Genomic DNA, 12,037 nt, shown 5'->3' on the forward strand with positions numbered 1-12,037 from the left:
TGCAAGCAATAAATCCCTAACTAAAACGCACCCATGTTCAACACAGATCTTTCCCCCAGTTAATCCTTACAGACACACTCAGATGTATGCCCCAACTAATACCCTAGGTCATCGGTCTGTCTGTCTGTCTGTCTGTCTGTCTGTCTGTCTGTCTGTCTGTCTGTCTCTCTCTCTCTCTCTCTCTCTCTCTCTCTCTCTCTCTCTCTGTCTCCCCCTTTCTTCCTTTCTTTCCAAATATGTATGAATGTTTTGCTTGCATATATGTATATATGTCCATGCACACACATGGGTACCTGATGCCCACAGAGGCCCTCTTGGATCCTCTGTAAGTGGAGTTACAGGTAGCTGTGAGCTGCCCTGTTGGTGCTGGGAATCAAACCCAGATCCTCTGGGAGAGCAGAAATTGCTTTTAACCCCTGAGCCATCTTTCCAAGCACCTTGGGATTTTCTTAAGGTAATCTAGTTGTCTATCAAAATTTACCATCACAAACCCATCCCTTGCCAACTTAACAGCAAGCACAGCACTTTAAAACACAGCACTCCTCGTCTGGTGTCTAGAGATGTGTATGCCATAATACCAAGAGAATTTAGCTCATCTCTCAGAGTCTCCCAAGTCTTAACGGTTGTAACGTCATTCAAAAGTTCAAATTTAAGGTCTGCTCTGAGACTCAAGGTGATCGGTGAGCCCTTGCAAATGAAGATGCAGATTGCATACTTCAAATATACAGTAGTGCTGAGTAAACATCTCCATCCCAAGAGAGAAGAATGGAGCATAGGAAGGATGGGAGGGACCAAAGCAAGCAGAGAGGGATCCTAGGTTAGTGAGACTACCTGGTAGATTCTATAATGGTGGACATGTGTTGTCATATAAAGTGGTGTGGTTGTTGGTTCTGAATGGAGCTGAGACGTAATTGTTGTTAGGAGGAAGTGTCTAGACTATGATCAGGCCCTGAAGCAGCATAAAATTATGAAAGGAAACAGAATAATATATCAGAAGCAGCATAATGAGCCTTAAAGGGGAGAGGCTCCCCTAAAAAACATGAAGAGGGGCCTCCTTATAAGAATAGATTAAAATAAGAATGACATCATCATGGGCAGGATGATGGGTAAAGGAGACAGAGAAAAGAGCCATTTGGGAGAGGTCCAACTTGTGGTAGATTGGTAGAGGGAGCTGGCCGGATGTTTTATATCATGCAGTCATGTTTGGAATAGCCTATCTGACAAGAAGGATGGAGGAGCTGGATACTGGTTAAAGCCATAAATTATGAGCACAAAATTCACAACGCAGAACAGCTTCTTCATGTCTCAGGGAGAGAGCTATAGGGTGGTGGCCTACTTTTATCAGGCTGTAGTATCTGGCCTCTCAGAGCGATTTTTAAAAAACAGGACCATAGTCGAGCACACTATACATTTGTTGAAATCCATGGAAGGTTAGTTAGCAACAACAAAAAAGAGAGTTAGTCTTCACATAAATTATGAATGCAGCTAATAATGATATGTTAATATAGATTTGTGACATGTAACAAATGTATCGTTTGGGTTTGTAAAGAGCATTGATGATGAGAGCAAATACACGTTACTTGAGTAGGGCCACATAGGAGATCTTGGTGGTTTCTGCTCAATTTTCTTTGGGAACCTAAAACTTCTAAAAATAGATTTTATTTAAAATGTAATCATAATGACTAATTGAGCGATATACTGGATAACATCCTATCATAGTAGCCAGCAACATCTAAGGTAGCAGAAAACAGATGACAGTTAAAATAAGCGCAAGCGTTAATGCTACAGAGGATGAGCGTATTGATGAGGTGTAGAGTGTGTGTCAAGACCACATGATGACTTTGTGGAGACGCAGATTACTCAGACATTGCCACTCTGGAAAGCAGTCTGGCAGCTTCTGGCCAAGCTAAAAATGGACTTCGCACAACCCAGCAATTACATTTTTGGGCATTTATCCCAGAGAAATTAAGACTTATTTTCATGAAGAATTTATACATGAACATTCATAGAAGCTTTATTTATAACAGCTCTAAACTGGAAACTATACAAATGTCATTCAACAAGTGAGTGGTGAAACAAACTGTGAGGTGCACACAGCACATAGCACTGCTCAACAATTCCAAGTTAACTATTGATATGACGTCCTTGGGCAAAAGTTGACATTGTATTCAATGAACAAGAGCCAATTTCAAATGTATATGCATGTTATGGTTCCAGTTGCACAACATCTGTGCAATAACATTAACATGGCGAAGCCTTTGTGATTGCTGTGGGTGAGGCTCAGGCAGAAGAAAAGTTTTATCTCTGTAAAGGATAACAGAAGGGGTCTGATGGTGTTGGAACTAATGAATATTTCATTGTGATGGCCACAGAACACACAAGTAAGTGCATACATAACTGAATAAAGGCCAATTTGTTCATATTGGATATTTTTTTCTAGTTGTGTAGGATGTTAACATATGGGTGCATTGGTCTTACCTGTAGAATTCTTTGCAACCTACTATAGGAATCTACAGTTATTTCAAGATGTATTTTTAATTGATTCTAATTGCTAAAGAGGTAGAAATAAGACAGGATGTAATTTTAGTGAGTAGACTGTTTGCCTGGCATGCATGAAGCCTTGAGTTCAGCCCTGGGCACTGCATAACTGGGTGTGGTGGGCCCTGCTGTTCTTCCAGTACTCAGGAGGTGAAGGGGGAGAAAGAGAATGTCACATGAAGTCATTATCAGCTACAACAGTGACTTCAAGGCCAGCCTGTACTGCATCATCAGCTGCAACAGTGACTTCAAGGCCAGCCTGTACTGCATCATCAGCTGCAACAGTGACTTCAAGGCCAGCCTGTACTACATCATCAGCTGTAACAGTGACTTCAAGGCCAGCCTGTACTACATCATCATCAGCTGCAACAGTGACTTCAAGGCCAGCCTGTACTGCATCATCAGCTGCAACAGTGACTTCAAGGCCAGCCTATACTACATCATCAGCTGCAACAGTGACTTCAAGGCCAGCCTGTACTACATCATCAGCTGTGACAGTGACTTCAAGGCCAGCCTCTACTGCATCATCAGCTGTGACAGTGACTTCAAGGCCAGCCTCTACTGCATCATCAGCTGTGACAGTGACTTCAAGGCCAGCCTGTACTACATCATCATCAGCTGCAACAGTGACTTCAAGGCCAGCCTGTACTGCATCATCAGCTGCAACAGTGACTTCAAGGCCAGCCTATACTACATCATCAGCTGCAACAGTGACTTCAAGGCCAGCCTGTACTACATCATCAGCTGTGACAGTGACTTCAAGGCCAGCCTCTACTGCATCATCAGCTGCGACAGTGGCTTCAAGGCCAGCCTGTACTACATCATCAGCTGTGACAGTGACTTCAAGGCCAGCCTCTACTGCATCATCAGCTGCAACAGTGGCTTCAAGGCCAGCCTCTACTGCATCATCAGCTGCAACAGTGACTTCAAGGCCAGCCTGTACTACATCATCAGCTGCGACAGTGACTTCAAGGCCAGCCTGTACTACATCATCAGCTGCGACAGTGACTTCAAGGCCAGCCTGTACTACATCATCAGCTGCGACAGTGACTTCAAGGCCAGCCTGTACTGCATCGTCAGCTGCGACAGTGACTTCAAGGCCAGCCTGTACTACGTCATCAGCTGTGACAGTGACTTCAAGGCCAGCCTGTACTGCATAAGGCCTTGACTCAAAATGGAAGGTGGGGAGTAGAATTAGGAACGTTCTAATCAGAGGAGAAATAAGAAAAGAACAAAACCTCATCCAGTATATAATTTTGGTTACATCAAAAGAATAAATTCAAGAGATCTATTAAGTAACATGACTATTGCTACTTATATAGTGTGTTATTGAAAAATGTCCTCACCACCAAGATGTGTGTATGTTTCATATGTTAATTAACTAGATTTGGTAATTTTATAGTTTGTATACATACTTTACACAACAGATACAGAGAATCCTGTCAGCTTACAATCTTAAGGAGTGACACAGGAGTGCTGAGGGGGAGGTGACAGTGGAGGTGGGCATATCAAAAGCAAGTAGCTGCAATCTACTAATATTGGAGAAAATAGACTCTAAGGAAAAGAGTTAATTTATAATGATAAAAAGAACAACTAAGTGGGAAAGTAAAACAATCCTGAGCTATACTTAACGATAAAGCAAAACTCAGTAGATTGTAAAGGAAAGACAAGATAAACCCATGTTGTGGTAGATTTTTTAATATTAATCCCCTAGCAAATGATAGTAAGAGCTGGAACACAGATGAGTGGAAATAGATAAGTAATACATACACTTTCGGGTCTCATCCAGCAAATGCCAGCCCCAGTACAGCACATTTCCTGATCACAACTCTGTAAATCAGAAAGCAGTGACCATACAATAAGCAACACCCCAGTCAGTTAAAAATTTTAAACACATTTCCTTAAAATATAAGGCTCAGCATCATAGAGAACTCTTAAAAATTGTAATAAGGATGCTGAGGTGAAGCTCTCCACAGTGAGGGCTTCTGGGGCAGAGGGGCGGGGTGAGGGTGAGGAAGGACTCGGTTTTCTTTTAGGTCTGGCCATGGGGAGCTTGAACATGCTCTAGTGAGTATATGAGCAACACACATTGGACATTTTTAGGTTTTATTTTTCTTCTTTTTTGGGGTGTGGGGGGATCACAAGAGTTGGGCGTAGAACTGGGAAGACTGGAAAGTGAGTGTGATCTGGGTTCATGATGTGTAATTCCAAAATAATCAATAAAATTACTATGTAAAAATTTTTTAAAAGAATTAGTCTACTATAAATGATCCTGATATAACAAAAAAATCATATTTTATAGAGATATTAGTATATTAATTTTTTCAATTATTCAATATTTTGTGCTTTACTAAAGAATTAATAAATTCTCTTGAAAAAATATATATGGCTCAGGATAAACCTCATATCAGAAAAATTAGAATGGAATTATGCTAATGGGGAAAACTATGTAGAAAGCTAAAAATAGGAGGGAATTTGTAGCTATGCCTGTATGGTTTATTAGATTAGAAGGAAGAGGAAAGGCTAGCAAAAATCCAAAGGAAGATGATGGAAAAGGTAAAAACTGAATAAACAAATAAAACTTAAGTCTAGGAATGAGAGAAATACATTCATTTCACCCTCAGAAAGACTGTCTTCAGGTCAGGCCAGGTGGCTCAGTGGGTAAGAGTGCCTGCTGAGCCTGGCCCTGAGTGCAGTCCCTGCATCCCACACGGTAGAAGAAAACCAACCCCACAGTTGTTTTCTGGCCTCTACATGGATATCATGACTTATATGCAAGTACACACACTAGTAAATAAGTGGATAAAAATAAATTTTTAAAATTTTAATAAAAGTCTTCAATGTCTCGGAGGGAGAAAAGATAGAAACATCTGTAACATTTTATTTCCTTGGGCAAAAAATCTGCAATTTATACACATAAATTATATCAAAAATATAACACTATATTTATTGAAATACAATTTACATACCATATAATTTAGCCATATAAAATGAATGATCCATTGACTTGTAGCATATTTGCCAAGCTATACAACCATCAGAAAACATGATAAAGAACCATGTTGTCAGCCCTGAGCTTCCTCACTCCCCTCCTTAAGCCAACCACTGCTATATAAGAGAAGTTGTATCACGTCTGGCCTTTCAACTGGATTCTTCAGCGTATTTTCAGTAGAGTCTTTTTATGCCTGTGTAACCACTCATTGTATGATCACATGGCATTTTTCTCATTCACTTATCAGTAAGCAAAATGTGGGTCATTTCCACTTTTGATTATTATCAAAAGTGCTGCAGTGGACATTTCTACAAGTTTTTGAGTAATCATATTTCTGTTTCCCTTACTGTAACAAATGGAAATTCCATGTTTTTAAAAAGTTGTCAAAGTGTGCTCCAAAGTAATTGTTTCATTTTGCCTTCCTCCGAGCGGTACATGGGGGTCTCCTTTATCTCATCCTTGCTAACATTTGCTGTTGTCTCATTTTTCCTTGCAGCCGTCTTACTTGGTGTGCAGTGGTATGGCATTGTGGTTTTGATTTGTAGACTTCTTTGGGAAAACCTGCTCCCAGCTTGTCCATTTATTGTCTTATTGTTGAATTGATGGAGTTTTTAGTGCAGTTGCCTAGATACCCAGCCCAACTCAGATAAGAACTTATAAATATTTCCTCTTATTCTGTTGTTTGCCTCTTCAATCTGTTGATAGAGTCTTCTGAGGCACTGAAGGTTGTAATCTGGAGGCTGGGCATATAGCTCTGTAGAAGTGTTTGCGTAGCAGATGAAAGCAAACAGGGCTGGTCACCAGCACCACAAAAGCAAAACAAAGACAGACAGACAGGCAGGCAGGCAGAAAGGAAGGAAGGCAGACAGAAATTAGGTTTCTATCTTGATGAAGTCCAACCTGTGTGTTTGTATTCTATTGTAGGATATTTTGGTGTCACATCCAAAAAAAACCCTTGCCAAATCTGGCCACTGATTTTAAAACAACCGGCTTGATGTCCTTTGAGTGGCTCATGAAATGATTTAAAGGATTTTGGAGTCAGTCATTTCTCTTCAGCAATTTACTTTTATAGCTATGAAGGATTTTCATAATTATACATTCATTGCCAACTTTCTTTTGGTTCTTTGTTTTCCTAATTATTGCCAAATGCATTAGATTGTAAGTAAAAAGCATGGAACTAGTACATTGTTCTGTGATACAAGCATTCCCCATGAGCAATAGTGAGAAAAGTTATTGCCAAGTGCCTTTATTAAAAACAAAATCTTAACTGATTAAAGGCCACATTATACCAACTGTAAAATGAGTCTTCGACTTTCCTGATTCATTTTTTTAAATACAGAATTTTTACTTCAGCCTGGATAACAGAGCTCTAAAACTTCAAAGACACTTTGCATCTAAAAAGGAGGTCTTGTGGTTGTGATGTTCACTTGAAATCCAAGTAAGCTCTTTGGAATTTAAAGCTGGCTGGAAGTTGCATTCTGTGGAATAAGGAGAGAAGCTCCCTGCACCATTGCTAGTTTCTACTTATAGATGTAATGCATTTGTGCCTAGATGAGAGTATCAAATACATCTGTGTGTATGTGTGAGTGTGTATGAAGTATATGCATGTTTACATGTCCATGTGCAAGTACAGATGCATGTGAGTGCATGTGCACGTGGAGGCCAGAGGTTGACCTTAGCTGTCTTCCCTAGTGTGTGTGTCTGTGTGTGTGTGTGTGTGTGTGTATGTGAGAGAGAGAGAGAGAGAGAGAGAGAGAGAGAGAGAGAGAGAGAGAGAGAGAGAGAGAAAGAGAGGGAGGGAGGGAGGGAGACTGAGACGGAGAGACAGACAGAGAGAGAGACACACAGAGAGAGACAGACAGATAGACACAGACACAGAGAGACAAAGACAGAGACACAGAGGAAGAGACAGAGAGGGGGAGAGACAGAGAGACAGACAAAAGCAGAGTGACAGAGAGAGAGACAGATAGAGAAGAGACAGAGAGAGAGAGAGAGAGAGAGAGAGAGAGAGAGAGAGAGAGGGAGGAGAGGAGAAGGAGAGAGAGGAGAAGGAGAAAACAAGAACAAACAAATTTTGGGAGTTTCTTCTTCTTGCCTTCTCCCGTAATCAAGCAGAGGCTCTTCTTGTGGCTGCAGCTTAGATGAGCCAGCCCACAAGGTTGCAGTCAGTTCTCCTGCCTCCACTTCCCATCGCAGGGTAGGAGTGAGTGCTGGGGTTACAGATACAAACCCCTGCATTTGGTTTTTTATCTAGTTCCAGAAATTGAAGTCAGGCCATCAGGTGTGGCTAGTTAGCACCTGTATCCAGTGACCATATCCCTGACCCTCCACCTTCCTTGCTTGCTTGCTTGCTTGTTTGAGAGAAGGTTTCCCCCCTGAGCCTGGGCTGTACCTGACTTGTGTAGGCTGGCCGGCCAGCAAGTTCCAGGACCACTTATCTCTGCCGCCATGCGAGGGTTCCAGGCACACAGTACCCATGCGAGGGTTCCAGGCACACAGTACCCATGCGAGGGTTCCAGGCACACTACCCTAGCTTTTCCATGGGCGCTGAGGTCAGAACTCGAGTCCTCGGGCATGCACAGCAGTTGCTCTAGCTGTGGAGCCATCTCAACAGTCCACAGATGAATCGTTTATAGTTATCAAATAAGTCATAATTTACTTATGATAAATATTTGAACAATATGAAGAACTTCTTTTTGACTGTTATGGTTCTTATTTAAACTGTTAATATACTTTTCAAGTATTTACTAATCCTCAGTTTTGAGGGGTAGATTATTTAGAATACTCAGACATAGAACTTGGTTCTCCCATCTCAGAGAATTTGCCTTCTCTTGTAGAGCCTCATGGCACACGTGATGATGTTAAAAAGAAGTGAGCATTTACCATGAAGGGTCTAAGTTAAGGCTGTGTGAACTGCCTAGACCTCGGCAGGCCAGGAGGGTAAAGCCTAAGTGGAGAGGGCTGATGGGAACACCGCCACCTAGGAGAGTCCTGTGTCATGAGCACACCTGAGAGCGGGGTGTGCCGGTTACCAGAAGCAGAGCTTTGTGCTGGTGCAGGTGGGGGCAGGGGTAGAAGCGGGCAGAGGGGGCATTGGTGATGAGGTCAACTGCAGAGAAACACGGTAGACGGTAAACGGAGAAGTGGTGGCAAATGCAGAGTGTCTAGTGGGACACGGTAGAGGTTAAGGGTTCCTGAAAACATCTTCCTTCCTTTTTACTGAGGCCAGGAAAGTAAGATAACTTGTCAAGATATCCAAATTGGAAAATAACAAACCTGTGCCTCAGATTTCATTTGACTTCAAGTCCTGTAATCTGTTCATGCCACAGTTCTTCTGAGTATACTAGGAGGAAAGAAAATTAATAGAACGGTAAGTCAAAAAGCCCCTGCATGGAAAACCCAGAGCCTTGTGGCTGTTTGCTTTAGAGGCTGGGGCAGGCAAATGCCCAGAAAATCTAATAAAAGACTAAGTTACTTCCTCTCCAAGACAGGATCTCCCTATGTAGCCCAGGCTGACCTCAAGTCCCTCGTGCCTCCCCCTCCCACCTCTGCCTCCTCCATGCTTAGATTACAGGTGCGAACCACCACAGCTGGCTATGACCTAATTACTGTTTTTTATTTTATTTATTATTTCTGTGTGTGTGTGTGTGTAGTATATGTGTGTGTGTACACAGGTGCATACATGTAGACATATGTGCATGGGCAGTTTTCTGGAGCTGGGTATCTCTTTTTGCTGTGGCATCCCTGAATCCAATCCAGAGTATTAGAATGTGCAGCACTCACTCTTACCCACTGACCATCTCACTGGCCCCGCCCCAGTTATTTCTAAATGCCAGTATTCTCACTTCCACCAAGTATTACTCCCAGGGCAGGCGTGGCAGTGTATGTGAAGCAAAGTCAATAAACACATAAGCATCGCTCCACCCACCCCACCCCACCCTGACGCCAAGTGTCTTGCAAGTACTAATGCCATTTAAAGAAAATATTTTCTCTTACAGATTCACCTTTTTGGAGCTTTGCTGGCTATTTTAGGAAACCTGGTTATCAGCATTTCCCTAAATATCCAGGTAAGAAAAATTCTCCTTTTCTGAGTATAGTTAAGTCTGAGAATGCTGTACACCTGTCGTGGGCTAGGGTACTTTTCCTTCTGAAGCCCTTTCACCCATTAAAAAAAAAAGAAGAAAAAATAGTATTTTTTAAAAACCCTGCACTCTGTGACCTGACAGTAGACTGGAGGTCCTGAAGAATATAGAATCTACAGTGGGAACTTCAACTGAAACATGAATTATAAACCTGAAAGAACTGCTGGTGCCAAACTAAAAACTGAATGAAATATGAATTTTAAAACAAACCATAAACTCAATCTAAAATTTAAATCATTTAATAAGCCAGTTTGAAACAGAATCAAGCCAACAAAGTCCTTAAAGCTACTGAATTAAAATAAGCCTGAATATCAAAACATCTCCTTGAATACTTGTCGTACTATATGTTGAAAATATTTTCAAAAAAAGAAAATATTTTCTTCTACTCTGATGTATTTTAATTTTGCCCATACTTCATACAAATTTTAATACACTAAAACTTTGGCCCACGTACTTTGTGCCACACTTAGAAAGGTGTTCCTGTTATAGTTTTGTTGTTACTGCTGCTGTTTCCTGGTTCTGGGGATTAAAAGGAGGACCCAGTGCACACTGGGTAAGAGCTCTGCCACTCAGCTACATCTCCAGCCATGAGACTTCAAGTTTTTTAATGTTCCATGTTTTCTTTTAGACCTCTAATTATTTTTTAAGATAATATGAACCAGTCCACTAGTCTAATAAGGAAACAAGCTCAGTTATAAAATCTAGGGGATGTATGTACTTTATGTGTTCCTCAGGAATGCATAAATTTGCTTTGTTTTGCAGTGGTAGGGATGAAACACAGGGCCACGAGCAGGTTCATGAAGTGCTTGCCCACTGAACTATACCCCTAGCACTTTGGACTTATATTTCACATACAAAAAAATATTCAAAACCAGATATGAATGAGTCTGCCACAATTCCTGGCAACTTGCATCTTGCTGTGCTAATTGTGGTAAATATTTCAACCCATGCATCTGAATCCCTTCTAAAAGCACTCTCTTTGACACTTCACTGCCTTTATTTTGTTAATGTTTCTGTTGGGATCTCGGCCTATTTTAAATTGTGAAAGAGCTGTTTCGTACAGTGCTCTAAAAGTGCCTTGTCTCCATGATACGTACTGTCAGATAGTAATGATGACATTATTTTACAGATTGTTGTAAGGGGGAAAGGCAGTGTTCTTATGGAAAAGACCCTCCAGGCTGTAGAATGCTATAGAAATATGAATGGTTTCTCCTATCAATATACTTAGGACAAACAGAAAGCCATAGTAGTCCACAAATAAAGCAGGTGGGGCGTGGTGGTGCACACCCTTAATCCCAGCACTTAGGAGGCAGAGGCAGAGGGGTCTCTGAAAATTTGAGGCCAGCCTGGTCTACATAACGTGTGCCAGGCCAACCAGGGCTACATGGTGAGAATCTGCCTCAAAAATTAAATAAAACTTGACAGCAAGCTTTAACTGGATGGAAATGTTTTCTACTTATATTCTGATTTGCTTCCAGAAATATTCTCATCTTCATTTGGCCCAGAAAGAGCACCCAAAGCCATACTTTAAGAGCGCGCTTTGGTGGAGTGGAGTCTTGCTGATGGCCATAGGAGAGACAGGCAATTTCGCAGCCTATGGAGTCGCCCCCATCACTCTGATCGCACCATTGGGATGTATGTCAGTTACAGGTAGGCCATTAATAACGTGTTCATAAATTAGAATAATTGATTTTAAAATGTAACACAGAAGGATGTCTTATTGCTGGTTTTCTGAGCATGTTAATATAGATTACAGTTCTAGTCTCTGTTGTGCCCTGCCACACCACCACACTAACCATATGCAGACATGCATTCTATAGCTGTTCCATTTACACTTAAAGGCTACGTTCTCAACATTTGAGTCTTAATAAGTTAAATATTTTCACTTTAAATGTTACACTGTGTTTTGATCACTAATGGATTATTTTAAAACATTCATAGTGCAAATTATATTTTGTTTCTATGTTAAACTGACCATACATGTAGTTGGATCACTGCTGTCTGATCTTGAAGCCAGAGTTTAGCCTTTCTTTGACATTAAAAATTAAGTATGAATTATTCAGCATCACCATGAGAATGTGCAGTTTTATAGTAATGTCACAATTATCCACTTTCAAAATTCGTATCACGAAGTACATTTAGAGATGAGTAAAATGAGTTTTTTTTTTTAAGAAAAAAAATCACTGCTAGCAAGGAGGATAATCTGTAAGCCCCGTTAGAAAGTAATAAACACCATTTGAAGTTTATTCTTTATCTGCTGCTATGGCAACAGCATATTTCTAAATCCTCTGAATTTAGAATCTTCATTGAAATAGAAGCAACTTGGTAGTCACTGTGAATGACTAGATGGAACATGTCATGTCTT

At 41.0% G+C, this 12,037-nt stretch overlaps 1 protein-coding gene across 1 annotated transcript in view; it reads left to right on the forward strand.

Moving 5' to 3' along the window:
- NIPAL2 (NIPA like domain containing 2) overlaps positions 1-12,037 on the forward strand; it is a 91,713-nt gene that overhangs the window by 19,816 nt on the left and 59,860 nt on the right. Inside the window, exons 2-3 of the mRNA XM_084751330.1 lie at positions 9,529-9,597; positions 11,151-11,322. Coding sequence (XP_084607456.1) covers positions 9,529-9,597; positions 11,151-11,322 — 241 coding nt within the window. The remainder of the gene's footprint in view (positions 1-9,528; positions 9,598-11,150; positions 11,323-12,037) is intronic.

The sequence above is a fragment of the Acomys minous genome, assembly GCF_964271855.1.
Source record: "Acomys minous genome assembly, chromosome: 12".
In the NCBI taxonomy this organism is placed as follows: Eukaryota; Metazoa; Chordata; class Mammalia; order Rodentia; family Muridae; genus Acomys; species Acomys minous.